This window comes from Punica granatum, chromosome 4, assembly GCF_007655135.1.
Source record: "Punica granatum isolate Tunisia-2019 chromosome 4, ASM765513v2, whole genome shotgun sequence".
Taxonomy (NCBI): domain Eukaryota; kingdom Viridiplantae; phylum Streptophyta; class Magnoliopsida; order Myrtales; family Lythraceae; genus Punica; species Punica granatum.
In genome coordinates, this window is record NC_045130.1 from 19,489,371 (window position 1) to 19,509,774 (window position 20,404).

General features: G+C 36.1%; 3 protein-coding genes across 3 annotated transcripts; 2 read left to right on the forward strand and 1 right to left on the reverse strand.

Annotated features, from left to right (window-relative positions):
• Positions 1–206: 206 nt before the first annotated feature.
• On the forward strand, positions 207–2,012 carry LOC116206296 (50S ribosomal protein L7/L12-like). The gene is made up of 2 exons (XM_031539124.1): positions 207–367; positions 1,033–2,012. Exon 2 carries the CDS (start codon positions 1,116–1,118, stop codon positions 1,761–1,763), a length of 648 nt encoding a protein of 215 aa, XP_031394984.1. The 5' UTR covers positions 207–367; positions 1,033–1,115; the 3' UTR covers positions 1,764–2,012.
• A 1,526-nt stretch (positions 2,013–3,538) lies between these two features.
• Positions 3,539–8,289, reverse strand: LOC116206180 (ribonuclease H2 subunit B). The gene is made up of 10 exons (XM_031538979.1): positions 8,099–8,289; positions 7,681–7,728; positions 7,249–7,350; positions 6,612–6,688; positions 5,684–5,807; positions 5,058–5,122; positions 4,712–4,781; positions 4,517–4,592; positions 4,325–4,418; positions 3,539–3,932 (listed from the first exon to the last, which is right to left on the reverse strand). Exons 1-10 carry the CDS (start codon positions 8,154–8,156, stop codon positions 3,810–3,812), a joined length of 837 nt encoding a protein of 278 aa, XP_031394839.1. The 5' UTR covers positions 8,157–8,289; the 3' UTR covers positions 3,539–3,809.
• An 8,745-nt stretch (positions 8,290–17,034) lies between these two features.
• On the forward strand, positions 17,035–18,616 carry LOC116204218 (PRKR-interacting protein 1 homolog). Its single transcript, XM_031536293.1, has 2 exons — positions 17,035–17,174; positions 18,295–18,616. The coding sequence occupies exons 1-2, from the start codon at positions 17,035–17,037 to the stop codon at positions 18,569–18,571; spliced, it is 417 nt and encodes a 138-aa protein (XP_031392153.1). The 3' UTR covers positions 18,572–18,616.
• The last annotated feature ends 1,788 nt before the right edge of the window (positions 18,617–20,404 follow it).

The following is a 20,404-nucleotide window of genomic DNA, read 5'->3' on the forward strand; positions in this document are numbered from 1 at the left end:
TTTAGAAACCTTGAAAGAGAATCATGTACGAGATTAGTTACTTTCTTACCTATTCATATGACTGCCATAATATTCTTTTTAACTCTGTTAATATTTTTCTATTGAATAATATCAGTTCTTCAGTTAGTTGTATGATTGGATTTGCTTTGCTCATGATTACCTGAATCTGACACAAAAAAGCCCAATAAAACAATTTCAAGGCCCACTGCTGCTTTGCTGCTCTCCTTCTTCTTCCATCGGTTTTGGGTGGGCCCACTTCCCCTGTCTTTCTTCTCCGTTCCCCCATCTCTCTCTCTCTCCCTCTGTGGGGTTGCCAGCTCCTGCTTCTTCTTCACCCGCTCCGTCATTGCCAGCCGAAGTAAAAGAGGTAAGGGTTTTAGGGTTTTGCAGAACTTCTATGGCACTATTAAATACCAAATGAGCTTTCATTGATTTGCAATCAGTTGATGGTGATGCAAATGCCGATTCAGGAGAGTGTTTCAATTTTTAATTATATGTATATGTATATATTGGTTTGATTGTTCTAAGATACATAGATAGACAGCAGTGAGAAACCCCCCAAATCTCAGCTGCCCCCCTTCATTATTGAATGACGGACCCGGCTTTCGATTGAAATGAACTCTAGTGTTAGCCATGGCGTGACTTACATAATGTCGAATGAAGCTGCAATGCCCTGTAGTAGGCCGGAATTCGAGCTTACTATTTATTAGCTGAATGAATCTTCGAGTAGGTCCGCACCATTTGAGTCATTCGCTACAGTAAATCAACATTCTATCGAACATGGAAGAGAAACAAATCATCCTATCTAGTTGTATCTCCTTTCACGGCCTTTTCTTGCTGCTAATGCTTCTTTTTGTCGAAAACGGGGTGGCTGTCTTTTACTTGTTTGATAATCGAAATGAAGAGTAACCGTCTTTAATGCAAATAAAAGAATTTCTTGCCTCTTACTTTTTTGATTTATAATATGGTTTTCATAATGTATCATGGAATTCCTTATCTTCTCATAATCTGCTGCGCATTTCTGGTCATTAGATCTCTCCACGTGATGGCTTGGAGGATGTTGTCTGCATAAATCGTTTTTGCTGTTGAAGCTGGAGATTGCATTGACAGAGAAGATGAGCCTCTTGTTAAGACTAAGACATCATCTACCGAATGGGTTGCACAAAGGTTCCTGTCTTTTTCCCCGTGTTCTACAAAATTCATATTCATCGGGATTCTCCCGTCAATTTTCTCAACCAGCAAGAAAAGAAGAGGAAGAAGAAGAGGAGGTGGAAATTGACCAAAGGAGGCTTCCGGCTGACTATGACCCAGCGACATTTGATCCAACAGAGCATCGAAGTCCTCCTACTGAGAGGGTGTTTAGGCTTGTAGATGAGATATCAGGACTCACACTAGTTGAAGTTGCAGAGCTTTCGTCAATTATGATGAAAAAACTGGGTATGACTGAACCACCAACTATCGGGGTCATGAAAGGTGGGGCTGCCGCAGGACTTACTGGGATGGCAATGAAGGCCACGGCAGCAGCAAAGGAGGAGAAGAAACCCGAAAAGACAGTATTTGAGTTGAAATTGGAGTCGTATGAAGCGTCTGCAAAGATCAAAGTTATTAAAGAAGTGAGGGGTTTCACTGATCTGGGTCTGAAAGAAGCCAAGGATTTAGTGGAGAAGACGCCATCGGTGTTCAAGAAGGGCGTCTCGAAAGAAGAAGGTGAACAGATTATAGAGAAGATGAAAGCTATCGGAGCTAAAGTCGTCATGGAGTGAGTGGCATCTTAGAATGGTACCTCCTTCCTGTAATCCCCGATAATTTAAGCATCTGGCTCGTTTGTACTCTTTCAGTTGAAGAATTTTGCTAGCGCCAGTCTTCTACTTTAGTTTGTTAGCATTTGAGGGAATAGCTCAAATTTCTCATAAGGTGGGGATACTGTGCCTTTGTGATACCTGGAAGAACATAGTAAAGAGGATTTTGATTCATCATCGGTCGAGAAGATTAATTCGTATTAAGTATTACTATGCATTCTCTTTTGACTGATGTAGCTTGGAAGTGGGCTATTCCACCTGATCTCTGCCCATCAGAAGAGAACAAACCGTTCTCTTGGACTTACCAAGTATAATTACGCGTTAAGAGGATTGATGTACTGTTTTATTTACCTGCGTCGGTTACCACTGAAATTAGATTTTATCGAGTCTGGACATGGTCGCTGCAAGTTTTGAGTTTCCATCTTTACCATTTTCGGTCGCTTGTTTAGATAAATCTCCTACAACTCATCTTTTCCACTTCTTAATTTGAGTGGCAAAAAAGACCAGATTTAGGGGGTGGGGGGGTTGGTGATTGTTTGACTTCCTCATGCCGGGGTGAGAAAGAATAAGTAAAAGTATCTCATTATACAAATTCACTAGTGTTTTTGCCTGTGCGATAGTTAGAGTGGTTATTTCTAGATGGATTTTTAAATAATTGAAATATTTATTAAGTTATATATATTCTTGAACTGAAAGCATTCAAATATTAGTACATATAATAACAAACTAAGGATAATTAAAAATGAATTATAATACCAAATATGGATGAAGAAAATGATATCACTTGAAAAAATATTACATTTTCTTAAATATCAAAATTTTAAAAATTGTATTAGATGACCTACATGTATTCTATAAAAAAATTACAAATCATCTATTATCATAAATTCTTATTGCAAATTCTTACTTTTAAATTTTTTTTAATTAATTTATCTTTTACTTTTTCAAAAGTATTCAATATTTAAAAATACTTATCGCATTTCAATAGCTTTTTTGTCTAGTTACTCATTATGTCGGAAATTTTTTTTTATAGATATGTTAGTTTAAGAAATTGTATTTTTTCTAAACAAATTTTGAGATTACATTTTTCTAAATCAAGAATGTGCTTGTATAATAAAATTATTAAATATTTAATGATTTACATGTATTTACTAATTTAATCATAATTGTATATATATTTATAATTGTTTTATTTTACATTTACCTTTATAACGTTATATTATATATAAAATTACCTTTCTAAGCCTATTTATTATTTATTATGGGGATACAACTTTATGTATATAGATGATCCCCTATTCATATGATAGGAAAGTGTATTCACTAATTTATTACAATTCTACTAGGGCGTTCCTCACGCCTTGTGATGAGTTACATTGATAGAAGAATTTTTTGTATTAGAGGGTCCGAGATGGGGGGCTCCCCTTGCTCAACTTGGCCTTATGTAGGCTCACCCTCACGCCTCACCATGGTGACCTTCCCTACCCCCATGGAATAAGGGATCGAGGGCAAAAGGGGCAATTGTGTTAAGTTCATGGGGTCTGCCACTCTACAATTAGATGCTCCACGCTGTCACTTTGATCATCCATTTAATTGGTTCATATATTCCAAATTATAAGCGTCCACATGACCCTAAAACGAGGGAAAAAGATGAACAGATTGGCCAGTCCTCACCGGCATTATATATGTTTTTATTAAAAAAGGTATAATTCAAGTTCAAATATGTGACAAATTTGATATGCAGGTGAAATCTTGTGATTTTATAGTTAATTTCACCCAATTATACAATCAAGTCTGTTCAATGAACGCCCCGAATAGGCTGTCAACCATGTCACTACAACATCATACATTACCACCATTAACGGACAGGGAACTGCTGCCAGGAATTCATTCTGGTCTCTACAGTTGAACTAAATTTGGATTTAGATGAAGTAATCCAATTTGGTGAGCATAGAGAGATCCTGTATCTGACCAGTCCTGCTGATCTCCCAACCAGTGTTCACGGGGCTCTCAGCCACGTCTTCTTGAAGCTCGGGTGAACATGTCCCTTATGTTCTTAGACTCTGTCTCCACTTTCGCCTTCTTAGCTTGCTTCCCAGGTTTTGCTGCTCTTTTCTCAGTCCCGTTCTTGTCCTGAAAAATTATACATATCCCACATCTCATTGTAAACAGTTTAATGCATAAAAAAAAAGAATAAAAAAAGGATTATCGACTTGTCTGCCCGTATTACCAGAATTATTCTTGGGAACATGTTATTTAAAGAAAGAAGGTTTTAGGAAACTAAATTTGATATTCCTAGTGTTCTAAGTTTTCACCAAACAACCACGTCCCTCAGCCAACTGCTAGCACCCTCACCACAAGTTATCAGTTTTCAGAACCAAGAGGCGAATAATTTAAAAGAAAAACAATCACTAATGAAACCAATTTCTCGTTAAATTTGAAAGGGAGAATGGATAATCCAAACCACCAAAAGACTTATCCATAACATTACTGCACTCGAATCTGACATTTAAACAAGCAATTACCTGCGAGACGATAGGGGAACATAAACCATTATCTATAGCAGCTAAAAGGATTCTGTTGTCTGCTGTCTGTTTTGGCCCCTCTGGTAAATTTACCCTGAGGAGAAGTCCAAAAGCCTGCTCAACCCAAATCACTAAACGGGAAAGCAATGTAAAAGGTGGCTAAAATGGCTCATTGAGGCTATGAGAAAATACTTGAGATTATCACACAAACACTTCAACCACGGCTCATCCTTCAAGTAATCCCCAATGATTGAAACTGCGTCGGTTACTGCACAGGTTTTGATGATAAACTTTTACTTATGTGAAGATTACTGATGGTAATGATACAAAAGTTCACGTTAAAATTCATTTACGAAACAAACAATAAATTCCTCATGCTGAATGTACATGTCTCATTTTCTGTTCGAGCAGCATAGTTGTCACCCAGAGTCGGAATCGTGTTTTTCAGTTGATGCGCCTGCAAATAGAAAAGAACAAAACTCAAACAATGTGCAAGTAAAGGTAAATCTGACATTAATAAATCCAATAAAGTCTGGATCAATACCCATTAGCTAATGACAGGGAAGAAACAATAAAAGCAATGCAATCAAATAAATGGAGTCCCCAAAACGAATGCATGAATATAGTGTATAGTCTCAGTAAGAATAAAAGTTATCAACATTTTATACCCTTGGCTGAAATCTTAAGGCAATCACTGCCTGAATAGAAAATCATCCTAGACAAGAATGATTACCTTATACAATAACCAAGCCAGAAGCTTAGAGTCATCAAGCCGGAAAAACTTTGACGATCCAATTTCTGCAAATACAACAGGAGGAAAATTATATACTTTATTCCATTAGCAAATTTTCAAATGCTATTCCTTTTCTTTTCTAGGTTCTGTTTTCTTATCAGGAAAAAGAAAAGTCATCTAGCAATGTATATTACACATCCATAAAACACAATCAGAGATCCAGACCTAAATATTGCAAAAACTGCTCAGAGAAACTACCATTTCGCCAATTATGACTATCATCTAGATGAGCCACAAATGTCAGGACCAAATCATTCCAGTTCATAAATGCCATTTCTATGTAAATGTAGAAAACAAAAGAATGCAATAAGATTCTTGGATTTAAGAGTCACCCTCTGTCAAAGAAAATCCTTATTCAGAATGCCCTTATCATCTAAGCCAACATATATGACATGTATTGCAAATAATGATCCATTTTTCTCTACTTTGACGATTATCATACCACTAACCAGTAGATTTACCAGGGCAAATTGGTTCTAAAATGGGCGGCTTTCAGCTATTACTAGCGATAGCAAAGACTCTTCCCGAATGAGTAATCCATTCAAATCGTAGAGCTAAGAATCTACCTCTAACTTCACAAACTACTTGCATGTATTTCTCTGCAATGGGCAATAAGCGCCGGTACTCAGGATAGCCATTTACAAATAGTATCTCATCCAACTGCCTAAATTTTCCAGAATCTTCTCCCTTCTGCATCATTACAAAAGCCAGAGTAGTATTAGTAGCTTAAAATTTTCTTTTTAACATACAACCGAAGATAGGTATAAGTGCAACGAAAACTTCTGATTTAGAACCAGTCTGAGTTTTGCATGTAAATTGCTGGGATCACTGTCCCTGCATTTTATAAAGTTGTGAAACATCTAAATTAATATATCACCAGATCCATGCTTACAGTGCAACTAGAATGAAAAGTTAAATCCATTTGAACCACCAACAAAAAGAATAAGTAAAATTAATAGGGCTGACAATAAGCACAGAAAATCTGGTAAAACTAGGTTACTTTTAGAAGGTTGACAAATAACACTGAAAGCTCTATTTTTTTAAATTTTATGATATGATAGGGTCACGAGGTAAGCAGCTTCATAAGCTGGACCACCATTTGATAGATATCACTCCAAAAGTCACACATGTAAGCAAAACCTACAGACCACCTCAAGAGGCTCATATTTGCTTGGACTTGTACTTCTGTGATTTTGTGAAAGGATACCCTTGAATGGAAATTGAAATCCACAGAGAGATGAGTTTGTAATTCACAGCCAGAGTTTTCCAGATCTTCAGCTCAAGGAGTTGGCTAACTTGACAAGGTCAGCTCAAGGATTTGGCTAACTTGAAAAGGTCATATAACTTGAAGATCTGGACAATTCTGGGTGACAATAAATTCAATTTACAAAACCAATTATAACTTGAAAAGGTCATATAATTACACAGGATTATAAATTCAATTTGGGAAACCAATTATGAGAAGCCCTAGGGGAGGGAAGGGGCTAAACATACCTTCATCCTGGCTTCGTCAAATATTGGCAACAAGATGAAAACAAGATCGACAGGAGTTGCATAATAGAGGGATCCATCTAGAAGAGAATCAATAAGAGATAGAGGTGAGCCAAAGAAATGCATATCTGATACTATTTAAGTCCGAATGACTAACATCAACTATCAAGTGGTTGTTTTCACGGCAGATATACAAACCACAAAGCAATTTAGTTACTCATTAGTTTCACAAGATATCTATCTAAAATAATGGAAAACTATGCTGAATAATGAATGTGATGAACCATAAGCTACAAACCTTAAAGTTGACAGGCCAACGTAACTGATTTCGTAAAACATATTCTGAGAAAGGACATGAAGGAGACTAATGAACATGGTAAAATGTTATGGGGTAAAAAAAATGAAAAGAAAAAACATGAAAATATGCATGCCAGTTTAACGCAGAAGAGGAATGAGACAAAATGGAATTTTTTTTTTTTTTCCGAAATGCAGCTCACTACTGTTGCTTAAAATGAAAGCATTCAGGGCTGATAGGTGCATGGACTTCAAAGGAAATTGAAAAAGTCTGCTTTAGCATAGTCAAAGCATATTAACATTCTTTTTTTTTGCTGAGTAACATTCTCAAACATGGAGATCATACCTCTACAAACATAATCCCCCAAAAACCAAGATCCATACGGTAATTTGAACCAATGGAGTTCATGGAGCTTTTCATTGGCCAAGAGATAGCAAGCTCCTTTTCCTGTAAACAAGAGTGCCAAGAAAGAAGTAGTTGGATAATTTTAGCGGAATTCTACATAGTAGTACTCAAAGCAAGATCACATCAACTACATAAACGAATCATAATTCAATCTTAATTCCGAAACAGCATCATAAAAGAACTTCTAGAATCAGAACACGGCCGTTCATAATTTTGCTATCCCACAGTTGGATTCCAAAAAAGAATGATTTTCGGGTTAAGGGAGGGTGGTAGCCAAGACATAAACTGATACAAAATCTACAGAATGAAATGAAGTGGAAAGGAAAATAGTTAGAAATACATGATGTTCAAGGCAAGGCCATCATACATTACCAGTTTTGGGATGACGAAGAGATAGAAAGTGCCCAGCACGAGTTTCCGCTGCAACCGAGAAGATTATGTGAGTGTAAAGCACAGCAGGTAAACTCCACCACATCTAAAAGATCTTCATTGTCGAAAAGGATTAAACTTTTGATTTCAGCGGCTAGACCCACAATCAGAAATGGAAGCAACAATTGATGGAAATGTCAAAAGGTGCTACAAACAAGTGGGAAAGCCTTCCGGTCTGACTTCTTGGCATCAAGCAAGTTCTTCAACATCAATTTTACGAACAGGCAGTAACAACAAACGAACAAACCAATGTTGAGGAAAGAACAGGAGGACAGCGATTCAGCCGCCTAAATCTCCAGACAAGAGACGACATCTGAAGTGAAGTAGAGTGCTTCCATCATTTAAGAAGGCCGTTACCTACCGGGCGAAATGAGAATGCGAGTCTCTTCTTCAGTCCCTCCCCACCAACCCATCTCCATTTCTTTCAGCAACGGGAACAATACTGAACGGTCGCCTGAGGGCGCGGAGCGGTCTTTCACCTGACACTCGACAATCACAGAGAGAGAGAGAGAGAGAGAGAGAGAGACACACACACACACACACAGAGGAAGAGGGTTTGGAATTTCTTCTTTTTTTTTGGGGTCAATGGAAAGGTGATTTGATTCTGGGCTGGGCCTTCGAATTTTTTTCCAGTTCGATTTCGCTTCGAAAAATAGGAAACCAAAGTTTTTTTTTTAAATAAAAATTCTTGAACAGAACCGAAGCCTGTACAAAATGCCGAAGTCTTTGCAATTAACACCTGCTTGTTCACCCTTATCTTACCACTATCATTTAACCATTGCAACTTGTACGGCCTAAAGTGTTTCAACATGAACAGTCCCAATTTTTCCACCATCGTAGTGCTTGCGACATTAATACAATTACCACCATCAATAATCACACTACATACATTATCTTTGACGTAACACCCAGTGTGAAAGATGTTCTACCGCAGTACTTCTTCAACTCCCTTTGTTTGTAAACTTAATGTCTCTCCTTGCCATCAACATCAATGCATCAAGGATTAAATATTCATCCTCGGAAACGTCCACTAATGGGGACATGTCATCGATGTCGGAATCTTCATTGTCGGTCACAATTTTACCTCACCATGACCCGCTTGTTTGGACATTGACTTGCTATGTGTCCTCTGCCTTGACATTTAAAATACTTAATGTCACAATTCCTAGAAGTAGAAGTGTCGGTTTTACCTTGAGGAACGTGGTTGGTTGCTTCTTGCTTTTGCTTGGTTTTTGACTTCGACGTGGATTGCTTCTCATCTTTTTATCATTGATTCGGTTTCCAAGTAGATGTGTTTAGACTTTAGCTTGCACGTGTACTGTCCCTCCTATCGAATTGGTTCTCAATTTTTATGACCATGTGCACCATATCCTCCAACTCCACATAATGTTGTAATTTCACGGCATTTGAAATTTTTCGGTTCAATCCTGCAAAAAATATTGTCATAGTAAATCTTGTCATAGTAGCCTCCCGATCCCCCTCTACATTTTCTCTAATCATGATCACTTTCATCTCCTTAAAATATTCCTCTACACTCCGATTACTTTGCTTAAGACTTTGCAACTTATCATATAACTCCCGGTAGTAATAACTAGGAACAAATCACTTCCTTATCACCCTTTTCATTTCCTCCCACATATCTATAGGTGGATCTCTATTTCTTCGCCTATTTATCACCAATTGATCCCACAATTGCATAATCCGAAAATTCAATGACTGCTAATTTGACTTTCTTAAGCTCGAAATAACTATAACAATCAAATACAAACTCCACCTTTGTCTCCCACTCAAAGGTATGCTTCGTGATCACTCTTTCCTTGGAACGATGAGATTTTCATCGTAATATTATCCAAGTTATTATCTTCCCGATTCCTAGCTTCTCTAAACCGCTATCCACGTCCCCTATTACTAACAATCGAATCGCGATCATATTCTTTAGCAAAACTAGCCCCATAATTCTCTTCATCTTCAACTCTCACTTCCCTCGGTTGAACTTTTTCCTTCCTACGCGCATTAGGAGCATTTCGTGACTGCTCTACACGTGTGCTCTCCATTTGATAAATCCGTTCAAGAACCTACTCCAACTCTAACCTCATCACACGTCTCATCTCACTCATCATGGCCTCCATAAGTGCTTTCAGATCGACCAATTTTGTAACACTTTCAGGAATACTCTTAGCACTCTTGTGAGACATGATTGCAGCAAAATAAAGTTAGAAAGAAAAGACCTCACAATTCTCTCCCTTACGTGTTTACATTCAAGAATATGAATCACTCTACACTCGTGTTTTCACTCAAAAAACATACGTGGCTTTTAACCCTCTAATGTTCTCACCACTCTTGCATTTTTCCACTCGATAATTCTCTCTCAGTTCTTTTGGAACTAAATGAGCAATACTCCAATATTCCCAGTAGTAATTTACCAAGAACTCGTCAAGGAAAATTAATGGTCAAAGGAAATTTAAGGAAGAAATGAAACAAGAGAAAAAGGCAACTAGTATGGATAATGAAATATATCAGAATGTTATATAGATGAAAAGATATGGAGAATTATATAGGGAAGGAAATATGAAAGAAATGATATTATGTAATTCTGGGAACATAATTAATGTGGATCATCAAGAAATAGAAATAACAACTTTAGAATGGTCTGATGCAAAGAATTTAGATCAAATTGACAACGACAACTTCTTTTTTTTTTTCTTTCGATCTTTTTTTTAGCTCTGTTTTTTTTTGTTTTTTTTACTAATAACAATTCAGAAAGAACAAACTTGACGAAATAAAAATTAGCAAATTGAAATGAAAAGGATAGGATTAACTTGATTTGGAGCCTAATGCTCTGAAACAAAATAATGCGATTCCCGCCACAAATGACGAGACTCGACAACAAAAGGATCCCAAGATCGTTCTATAATCAGAATTGATTAACAAACATTTGACCTATTGTTTACGACATAAACAAGAATCTTGGTATAATTGACCATAACTCGTTGTTTATTGCGAAACAAGAATCTCGGTATAGGAAAACGCCACAAACGGTGGTGGAAATCCATTTGATAAGTCGATGATGAACGCCACGAAAATTTTCAATAAGTTCGAATTAGTTCTTCAAGAACCAAAGAGAATACTCTCACAATTTTCTGAATGTTCATTTTTTAAAAAAATTGACCAAGATGTGTATATATAGACCAAAACTAATTCTAATATGGTCATATCTCCTCGTAAAGGTAAGGAAAATAAAATCTAAAGTATCGATAAAGATATGACTTAATCTATAAAGATATGAAATCTAAATATTCCTAGAATATGTCTGTGAGATTTAAACTTTAAACAAATCTGATGATTCTTCTCTTGATCTTCAACAAATATTCTAGAAACTTCTAGAAAATATCATTATCATGGGATTAATCATCTGCATCATAGACTTGATTTGAATATTCTAGAACTTGAATCATGTTTATGCATATTTGTTAATCACGTGGTTCATGTTTAATGGGCCTCCACAAATTTATTTGAGCTCAAACCTCTTGAATCAGGCCGTTGAGTACATCTTTAAACTTCTTTACTCGTGCTTGCGTAACCGGTCCAATTGAAACTTGAACTAGACACCTTGAAGCTGTGCTACGACTTGCATCACCTCCAATGGGCATTATCAGGCCCAGTACACTTCAATGGCCCAACTCTCAAGTGGGTCTAAAAGATAGGTTTAACGCTAAAAAAAAAGGGGGAAATGGCCTGGAGCTCCTATTTTATGAAAATTTAAATCAAGTTTCCTAACTCTACACATTTTATTCACAATTTTACCCTTTTTAGTTTGCTTCAATTATATCAAATCCAAATTTAGGTGATTATCCAATTAATCCCTAAGAATCTAGAAAAAGGCCCTACTTAAGGCTAAGATAGCCTTCCAATTAATTCCCAGGACTCCTTCTAAGTGGGTTGATTATCCCCAAAAGTCATGAGTTAAGTATCGAATTTAAGTGATTAATCAATTTTATTCTTGATTAACTGATTATCACACAAATTGAACTCTTAATCAATTGATTTCAATTTTTTAGCCACGAGAGGGGATTAACCTGTTGAACGCCCAACTCTACAAGTCCTAATTCCTTAAGGTCAATTGAACCTTTCCGAATTAAACCTGAGACTCTTATCTAAGTGGGTGATTAACTCCCTATTCCCATGTATTAAGTGCCAAATATACATGATTAACTGATTTGGAGTTCAACTCATCAATTAAATATGCAACTGACACTTAGACAAAAAATCCCATTCGCCAATGACACAATCAATCACAGACTCGGCCATTCATTTACAAGCAACAGGTGAATCAATCTGATTAATTTTAAACACAAATTATAGATGCCCGAGACTATGTCAACCTATTTTATTCAATTCTGTACCCGTCTATATATAATATATAATTGCGAAATGAGGAGAGAGGATTAACAAAGTTACTCCAAGTGGAGAGATGGGATTATCGAAGTCGTTCTAAGTGTCAAACCTTCAGCTTACCATTGTGCCACTTTTCATTTACCCATAGAGATAAGTTGACAACTAAAATAATAAAAAATAAATTCAGTAACAATTGTCCAAACTCGCATGTTCTATCTTTTACTTGAAAAGAAAAAAGAGTCGCCTCTTAATTCTCTTACAAATCAAAATTAAACAATAAATTCAATAATAATTATCCAAACTCCTATTTCCATCTATGACCAAGACAAAGAAAAAAGGATTGCCTCTTAAAAGAACCTACGCTTCTCTTGCAAATCGAAACTGTAAAAAAGTTCAATAATAATTGCTGAAACTGATATTTTCACCTATAACTGAGACAAAGAAAAATGGTCACCTCTTAAAAGAAACAAGGTTCCCTTTACAAATCGAAATTGTAGAAGATATTTTAATTTTTAAAATTTTACATATTTTACTTTATTATAAATTGTTTGAAAAATTGTATGTTTCACATGTCATAAATTTAATGTAAAATCATATTTTCAAAAAAGTATAATAATAAAATTTTAAAATGATTAATATTCTATACATAATTCATTAGTTTTTTCCTAAACAACCAACGTTAATTTGATGAAAGATAAAAATGTTGTCGAATAATTTACACATAAAAATATAAATGCATGTTTCAAAACGAAATGAAGTAATCAACATATTAAGTTGATCGCATAATAGATGGTATAATCTTATATACCAATTACCTTAATTTCGATTAAAATAACTTTATTTATTTCATTTAATCATCAACTTGAAAATTATTAAAAATTTAATTCTACAATCATAAACTAATTAATATTTCTAAAAATATTATTTTTCATGAGTAACAATCCCGCGCAACGCATGGGTGACATGACTAGTTAACGGTTAATCCACCTATGATTCACCTTGGCCGAGACCTAGATGACACTCTAATTGATTTTCTAGCCTATTAAACAACTAAACATCTCGGCCACTCCAATAACTAGAAGCTAACTTAATCAAATCAAACAAATTTTAGCTATTCTAATCCTATTTAACATCTACGAGCAAAATCTAGCCCCTCGGCCTCATCATCAGTCATCATTCATCACATAAACATATATTGAACAAGTACGTAGAAGAATATAAAACTACCATTCTTATACATTCCAATCTCTTTTCCTTTATCGGAATTTTCGATTTCAAGAGATCAAAATAGGAACGTTTACAATGATTCAAGGAACATTATGTACATGCATATATTCACATATATTTACCGAAATATCGACTTTGCAACACTCCGACTCCTCTCTTTTGTCAAATCTCGACATCAAGGGTCGCTTAACGAGTGTATTCGCAAACTCTCCGTTATCATAGCCTCATTACTTAACTAAAAATTGACTTAAAATATAAAGAAATGAAGTTAAAGTGCGTTTGTCCACTATATAATTACATAGAGGCTCGGGAAATGAAAGAATAGAGCAATAGTCGGCCCAAACTCGAGCTAGAAGCTCCAATTCAAGACCCACCAGAATGCTCGTCGGGCTGTAATTATACCTTCTCCAACGTTTTTCGGGGCAATCGACCTTAAAACCAAGCAAAATGGGAGTCAATTCCTTACTTCTTATAACTAGATTAGGCATAATATGTGTAGTTTGGATTTTTGGGTCGATTTTTGCTGGGTTTCAGCACATGAATAGTCAAAAGCCCTCTTTTAATTCTGAAAATGACCCTCTATTTATAGAAGAATGAGAGCTTTTTGAAAATACTGAGAATACTGAGAATACTGAGAATTCGGTGGTCCTAGGAGCTCATGATTGGTCAGCTGGCCAGCTCGCATGGATACCATCCAAGAGAGCTGGCTTTCGACCGTACGGTCGTGTTGATGCCATCCATGCAGCGTTGTTCCTGCCCATATGAGTGTTCATTATTTTTTGCAAAAGACAGAACGAGTTCATTTTAGTCCAAACTGAGCTAGTTTGATCTAATTTAATTGCGCCTCAATCTCTAAATTTTGCAAAAAACTTAATTTCACTCAATTTACCGAAAAATATTTTCATGATCGAGAAATTAATTTTTAGTTAAAAATAACTCCGAAATGAATATTTCTCGAGATAAGAGAATATCGACTTCTCCATTTCAAACTCTCTTTCTCTTGTATAAAATGTGGTGATTAAAGAGTTTGAGTTTTTATCAATCAAAATAATTAAGGTGCCGGTTTTTTAATGAAAAACACGAATGATGGGGTTTAAAATAAAAACCTCTAAGAATTACACGTTATTTTGAAAAATTATTTTTCTTACATGCAATCCTGAGAAAAATACCTACCGTACCGAATTATTTTTTAAAAAGGGCACAAAAGATAAAGCATTGCTTGAGAAGAGCACTCAAGGATTTATCTTGCTTTTTCTTGAAGACCGTCTTCCCGAATTTATCTTCCCGCAAGCCTTTCTGTTTGAATCCACCTTCTGACTGATGATATACCGGGGGGCGTATTTTATGATTCTCGATAAAGTCTAGGTCAAAACGAGGTGCTTATTGTGATTTAAATATGTTGCACTTGTTCTCTTTAAGTAAGATTTCCGATTTGAGTCGTGTGAATTAAAAATAATAATACTGAGAGAGTTTTACTTCTTATTGAGCCGATTTAACTCAAACTAAATTAATTGGGACTTATTGATTTTCGAATATCATGATAGGTGGCGAAAGGTAAAATTAATTTAAAAGAATTTGGTAAGAAGAGGAAGAGCGAGGAAAGGTAATGTTGGGGGGAGAGCACAGAGCCTGGATGGAGAGAGAAATGGAAAAGTGGGTGGTCAGTGAAAATCTAGATTTACCAAATAAACTTTCAATGTCCCTAATTTAATGGTGCTTAATTATTTAATTGAATTGTTTTGTAAAGGATATTTTTGAGAGAAGGAAAATTAGACCAACTAATTTTCTTATCCATTTATAATTTTAGCTAAATTCTTATCCATTTAGAATTAGTATATAGAGTATCCGGTTCTTATCCGAGTGATTATGTCATGTCCAATCTCAGGATTGGCCTCATGCAGCTCCTGTGAAGGCAGGGAGCCTTGGACAATATCTATGCTGGCAATTTGCTCGAGTATTCTACGGCGCAGACCCTGTCATCGGCTGGAACAGATGTTCCAGTGATGTTCTAGTGATGTTTTGGTCTGTGCCGACACAGATCCTGCTGGATTCCATGAGGAGATTACACTTTGATGTATTTGATTAGAGGCTTAGGGCAAACTCAAAGAGTTCTAGGAATTCCACCCTTATGGGTACCAGCTGAGGGTGAAGTGGACATTGTCCGATAAATAGTGAATATTCTTTGGGTAAATTCTAGGATGAAACGTTGATTTATGTTTCATGATAGAACGCTATTTTTTTCAGTTCATTTATTTTGTAAGGCTGTTTCACCCATATAACTTTCAATGTCATCTCAAATTCATCGGGGCATATATATATAATAAAATAAATTTGGAGAGCCGCTTTGGGATTAAAAGAAATGTTGATGATGTAGACATGTGGATGACATGTCGATGATGTGGCCGGATTATAGTGGACCGGTTTCTGTTTAAACCGGTTTATACGGTTCCGAAACCAGACCCTAATTTCTACTTCAACGGCAGATTCCCCCCACCCACCCAAAAGCTTTTTGATTTAAACAACCATATCGACGGGCAATCCATGGCTATTTGCAGTTGGTGGCGGCACCAGAGGCAGCCAGGTTGGTGGCGCTACCGTCGCGTCCTCTGATAGCCTACCGGGGTGCATCCAACTCGATAGTCGAGTGCCCCAAAATCTTCCATTTTTTGTTGTGTGAGGTTTCCTGAGCGGAGATCGGAAGAAGAAAAGATGGCCACTTTCCTAATTTGGAGAGCTCTCAATTTAGTCAAAGCCCCTAAAACCCTCTCTCGCCACTTTACTACCTCCACTACAGCCATCACCGCTGCCGCCCAAAAACCTGGATCGATGAAATAAGCCTTCACTACTCAGGCCCCACCGGAGGCTACCCCTTCCTTCTCTTTCACCTTCAACGGTGACACCAGCGACAAGATATACATGAAGTCTCCGAGGCCCCAAACGACGACGTCCTCCTCCTCCTCCTCCTCCTCCTTGGTGACCATGCTGATGTCGTTCATGACGTTATCCATCGCGCGGAAGCTGTTCTACAATCAGGTGACGATAAGGAAGGCCGATGACGGGAATGGGTAGAGCATCATGCCCGGTTACAGAGTCCCGACAAACCCATCTAAGAGGCCGTTGAAGCTTCCCACTTTGGGCCTTGATAGGGCGATTGCCACATAGTGGGAGTTCCAGGTCGGCCCCTACTTCATCATTCAGCTGGCGGTGCCATTTATCTTATGAAATTCTATCACCATTTTTGGATTTCTAGTGATTATGAGCATTAGTTTAGGCCTTGTTTGGTTTGTGGATACAATTTTAAAATTACAATTCTAACTTAACTCTACCCACTACAAAACAAAATAACTTATACAAAGTCAAAGAGTGGGCCCCATTTATACCACTTTTTTTTCACAACAAAACAACATAACCCATACAAAGTCAAAAGATGGGTCCCATTTATACCACTTTTTTTCAAAATCAAAATCTGATTTTAAAATCCTACTATGAAACCAAACGCAGCATTAGTTAGTCGACTCGATATTGTTGCCTCCTCGATTATGATCTTCCTTAATATTAATTGGAGCATTGGGATTGCTTGAGCTGTATGTAGATGTATGAATATTGTTGTGTTGGAGTTTCTGAAAATGAGATGTCTGTTTGTAGTGGCAAATAGATGACATACGGCCCTTCACGATGCCTCCCATGTCGAGGGGCAATCCTCGGGATGGCACCTTGGAAGTTAAGCTTCACAATACCATAGAAAATGTTCCCGTGCGTGTTAGCAACACCTCTGATAGCTCTAATGGTTCCAATTCCAGCGAATTTCACAAGGTAATTTGATTTGATTTTCTCGAAGGTGAATTGCAAGCTTTATATGGTGTTCATTTCATCTAAACTTTGTCTTCCTTGGCTCTTCCATTGATGGGCGGCGGCTCTCTCCTCGACACTTCTATAGTGGATTGAGGATATTAAAAAAAGAAAAAGAAAAAAAGAAGGAGAATCTGAAGCAAGTTAAACTTAAAGGTGGAGACACTAGATTAGTTGATGAGAGGGAATGGACATCTTACAAGTGAAGAGACCTTTGAAGATTCTGCTGAAGGTTTTTGAGTAGCGACGGTGAAGATAGAATCCATTCGTGGGTGTCCCACAACAAGCAAATACAGTTACTGGTCTAGGAGCCCTGTCGAGTATATGAAAATTTTTCCGGTGGAGATTAGACGTGAGGAGCTGTGGAGAAGGGACTGCAACTGTTGAAAGATTTGATTAAGAACGAAAACGTTATTGAAGACCAAGTACGAGTTCGTGGACTAACTGATTTTCTTTTTTCTTCTCGGTATTAGTAAGTGCCACATAGCCAGTTATTGGTGCAGCTTGGTCACTAATTTGAGCTTTCATATTGTGATGTTATTATGTTTTGGAAAAATATGGAGCCTACTGTAGAGTTTAGCCACCGCTCCTTAGTTTGTCATCATTGATTTATTTTAGATTATTTTACAAGATGTTATGGGAGTTTATCCAAGTCGTAGATAAATTTGATGGAAGAGTCTCCTTTGGTAACGCTATTGGAGTACTAGAGCTTGCTTTCTTTGTAGAGAGATGGGACATTTGACGAGTCAGTGTCTGGCTGAGAGAGATGCTTCGCTGCTGTTAAGCAAGTGGAAGCACCACACAACCTGTAGGAAATCGATATTGAACTGACGCTCATGAGGTTCAAGGGGCAATGTTTGCTCACCACTCCGTCATTTGCACTTATTCTTCATAATGCTAGATGGGTTTTTCTAGATAACCGAAATCTTTGACTGATTACTTCTACTATTCTTCGACTGGCTTGTAATATTGTCAGATATGTTGGGTTTCTGCGTATCGGTTTATGATTTGTGATCAACTGTGGCCTTTTCTTTTCATCCTTTATCACTAGTAAATTAGTAATGCAATCTTTACAGTATCGGGCCGTCGGCACATGAGAAGGAAAGAACAAGACAGGCTTGCGAGGATGGATGTGGACTACCTGAAGAGGAAAGATATGGCTGAATTTATTCGGAGCAGGGAGGAGAGGCTTAAAGCAGCGCAGGACCGAACAGTGCAGATGCGGCTTAAGCACCAGAAGATTCAGAGGAAGAGGAAGAAGAAGAGCAACGTTACAAGCTCTGAAGGAGGAGACAACTCAAAGGAAGAAGAGTCTTTCGATGATGGAGCAGAATCCAATGATGCCAATGTAACTACGAGTTGAATACCCTTTTTTAACTCGATAAGTCGAACATCAGAAGGTTTTTTCAGAGCTCTTTCGGAATCCTCCCTCTCCCCTCGAATGTTACGGCCAGTAATTGTTCATTTAGTATAAAGTTATCGGTTTACTATTTTATAAACTGATCTTACTTTTAGTTTTATATTATCAAAACAATCAACTTTATTGTTTTTATTTTTTATCTAATAATATTTATTTTATTTTACAAGAAAATTCTAATATTATGTTCAACTTTATCTTTTTTTTATTATAAAATTTAAAAATTACTTTTTTACTTTGAGTTTTTTACAATTGTTTTATTCTCAAATTTATATTAGATAGTCTTTTTCAATGACGAGTTATTTAATCAGCAGTCATATAACAAATAAATGAAATATCTTGCTCGTGAGACTAAGGATAATCATATTAATTTATACAAAACAGGTTAGCTAGAACGAATATTATAGTTAGTAAGCACTAATATATAACAGTCATTATTTTTTTGTGAAATATGTTAAATTACAGTTTTTAGTAGAGCCAATTTCTAAAGTGAAAATTTTATGCTATTCAGGAAGTAATGTTATCATTTTGTTGCTCTTAAAAAAAAAAAGAAGTATAGCAATGTTACTGTTATGCCATAAATAAACCTAATTGTTTAGGAAAATAATTTAATTGTTTTATATTGCTCTTAAAACAATAAAGTAGAATAGCAAATAATAAAATGGGTCATATTAGTTTTTACATAAAAAGTTGGTTTGAGCAAATGGCAATACTAATTACAACTAAATATTATACAAAACAATTTTTTCAGTGAAAATAGGACTACAGATGAGTAATTAAAAACTAACAACACAGAAGCGGACAATGGAGACCCCCACCACCCCCCCCCCCCCCCCCCCCCCCCCCCCCCCCCCCCCCCCCCCCCCCCCCAATAACAAGGAGTAGATTTTGAATTTGTTCCAGAGAGATCATTTCACTCGAACGGTGATTGTGTTGTTTTCGATTTGTTTGACTCATATGCTCTTCTAAAGTAATATTAAACTTTCGTTTTCTTTTTGAAAAAAAAATACCTATATTGCATTGGAGTTGTATTTGGAGGAGGGGGAAATATAAGTGGGAGGTCTCAGCCGATTCGGGGTCTTGGGGGGTGTCGGATAGCCTCGACCCCAATTCAAAATCTGTTCCCCAACAAAAAAAAAACCTACTTATCATTTTGTACAAGTTGTCATTTTGCGTTTGTTGTTTATTTTATTTCACGATTTATGATTCGTACTACAAATTAAGTTAGTTCGAATTGTTATGATCATTATATGATAAATTCTTTCACTTTAAACATTGATTTCACTTAAAATTGTTCTTTGCCTAAACTAATATGTTCAACAAAAAAAATAATACGTCAATTATAAGTTAGTCTGAGCTAAATGTAGTATTTGCTCTAACTAATGTGTTTTGTATAAATTAATAATGTTTATCTTCATCCTAATTGACTCCATTCATCAGATAACTTGTAATTAGGAATAAATATTTAAACTAAAGTTATAAACAAATAATTGTAAATAACAATAAAATAAAATAAATAATTGTAAATTATGATAAAAAAATGAAAATAAATTTACTTTGACAAAATGAAATAATTATTTAAAAAAAAAAAATCCAAGATAAAGTTATCGTATATAAAATGAAAAAGTACAATATTATTTAATAATTTATTTGTACAAATAAAAAATAAAAATAATTGTAAAAAGATTATTTAAAATTAATCCTAGAATAGTTTAAAGTAAATAATTATTAAATAACAAAAAAAAAGTATAACATAATTGCGAAAACAAAGTTCGAGTT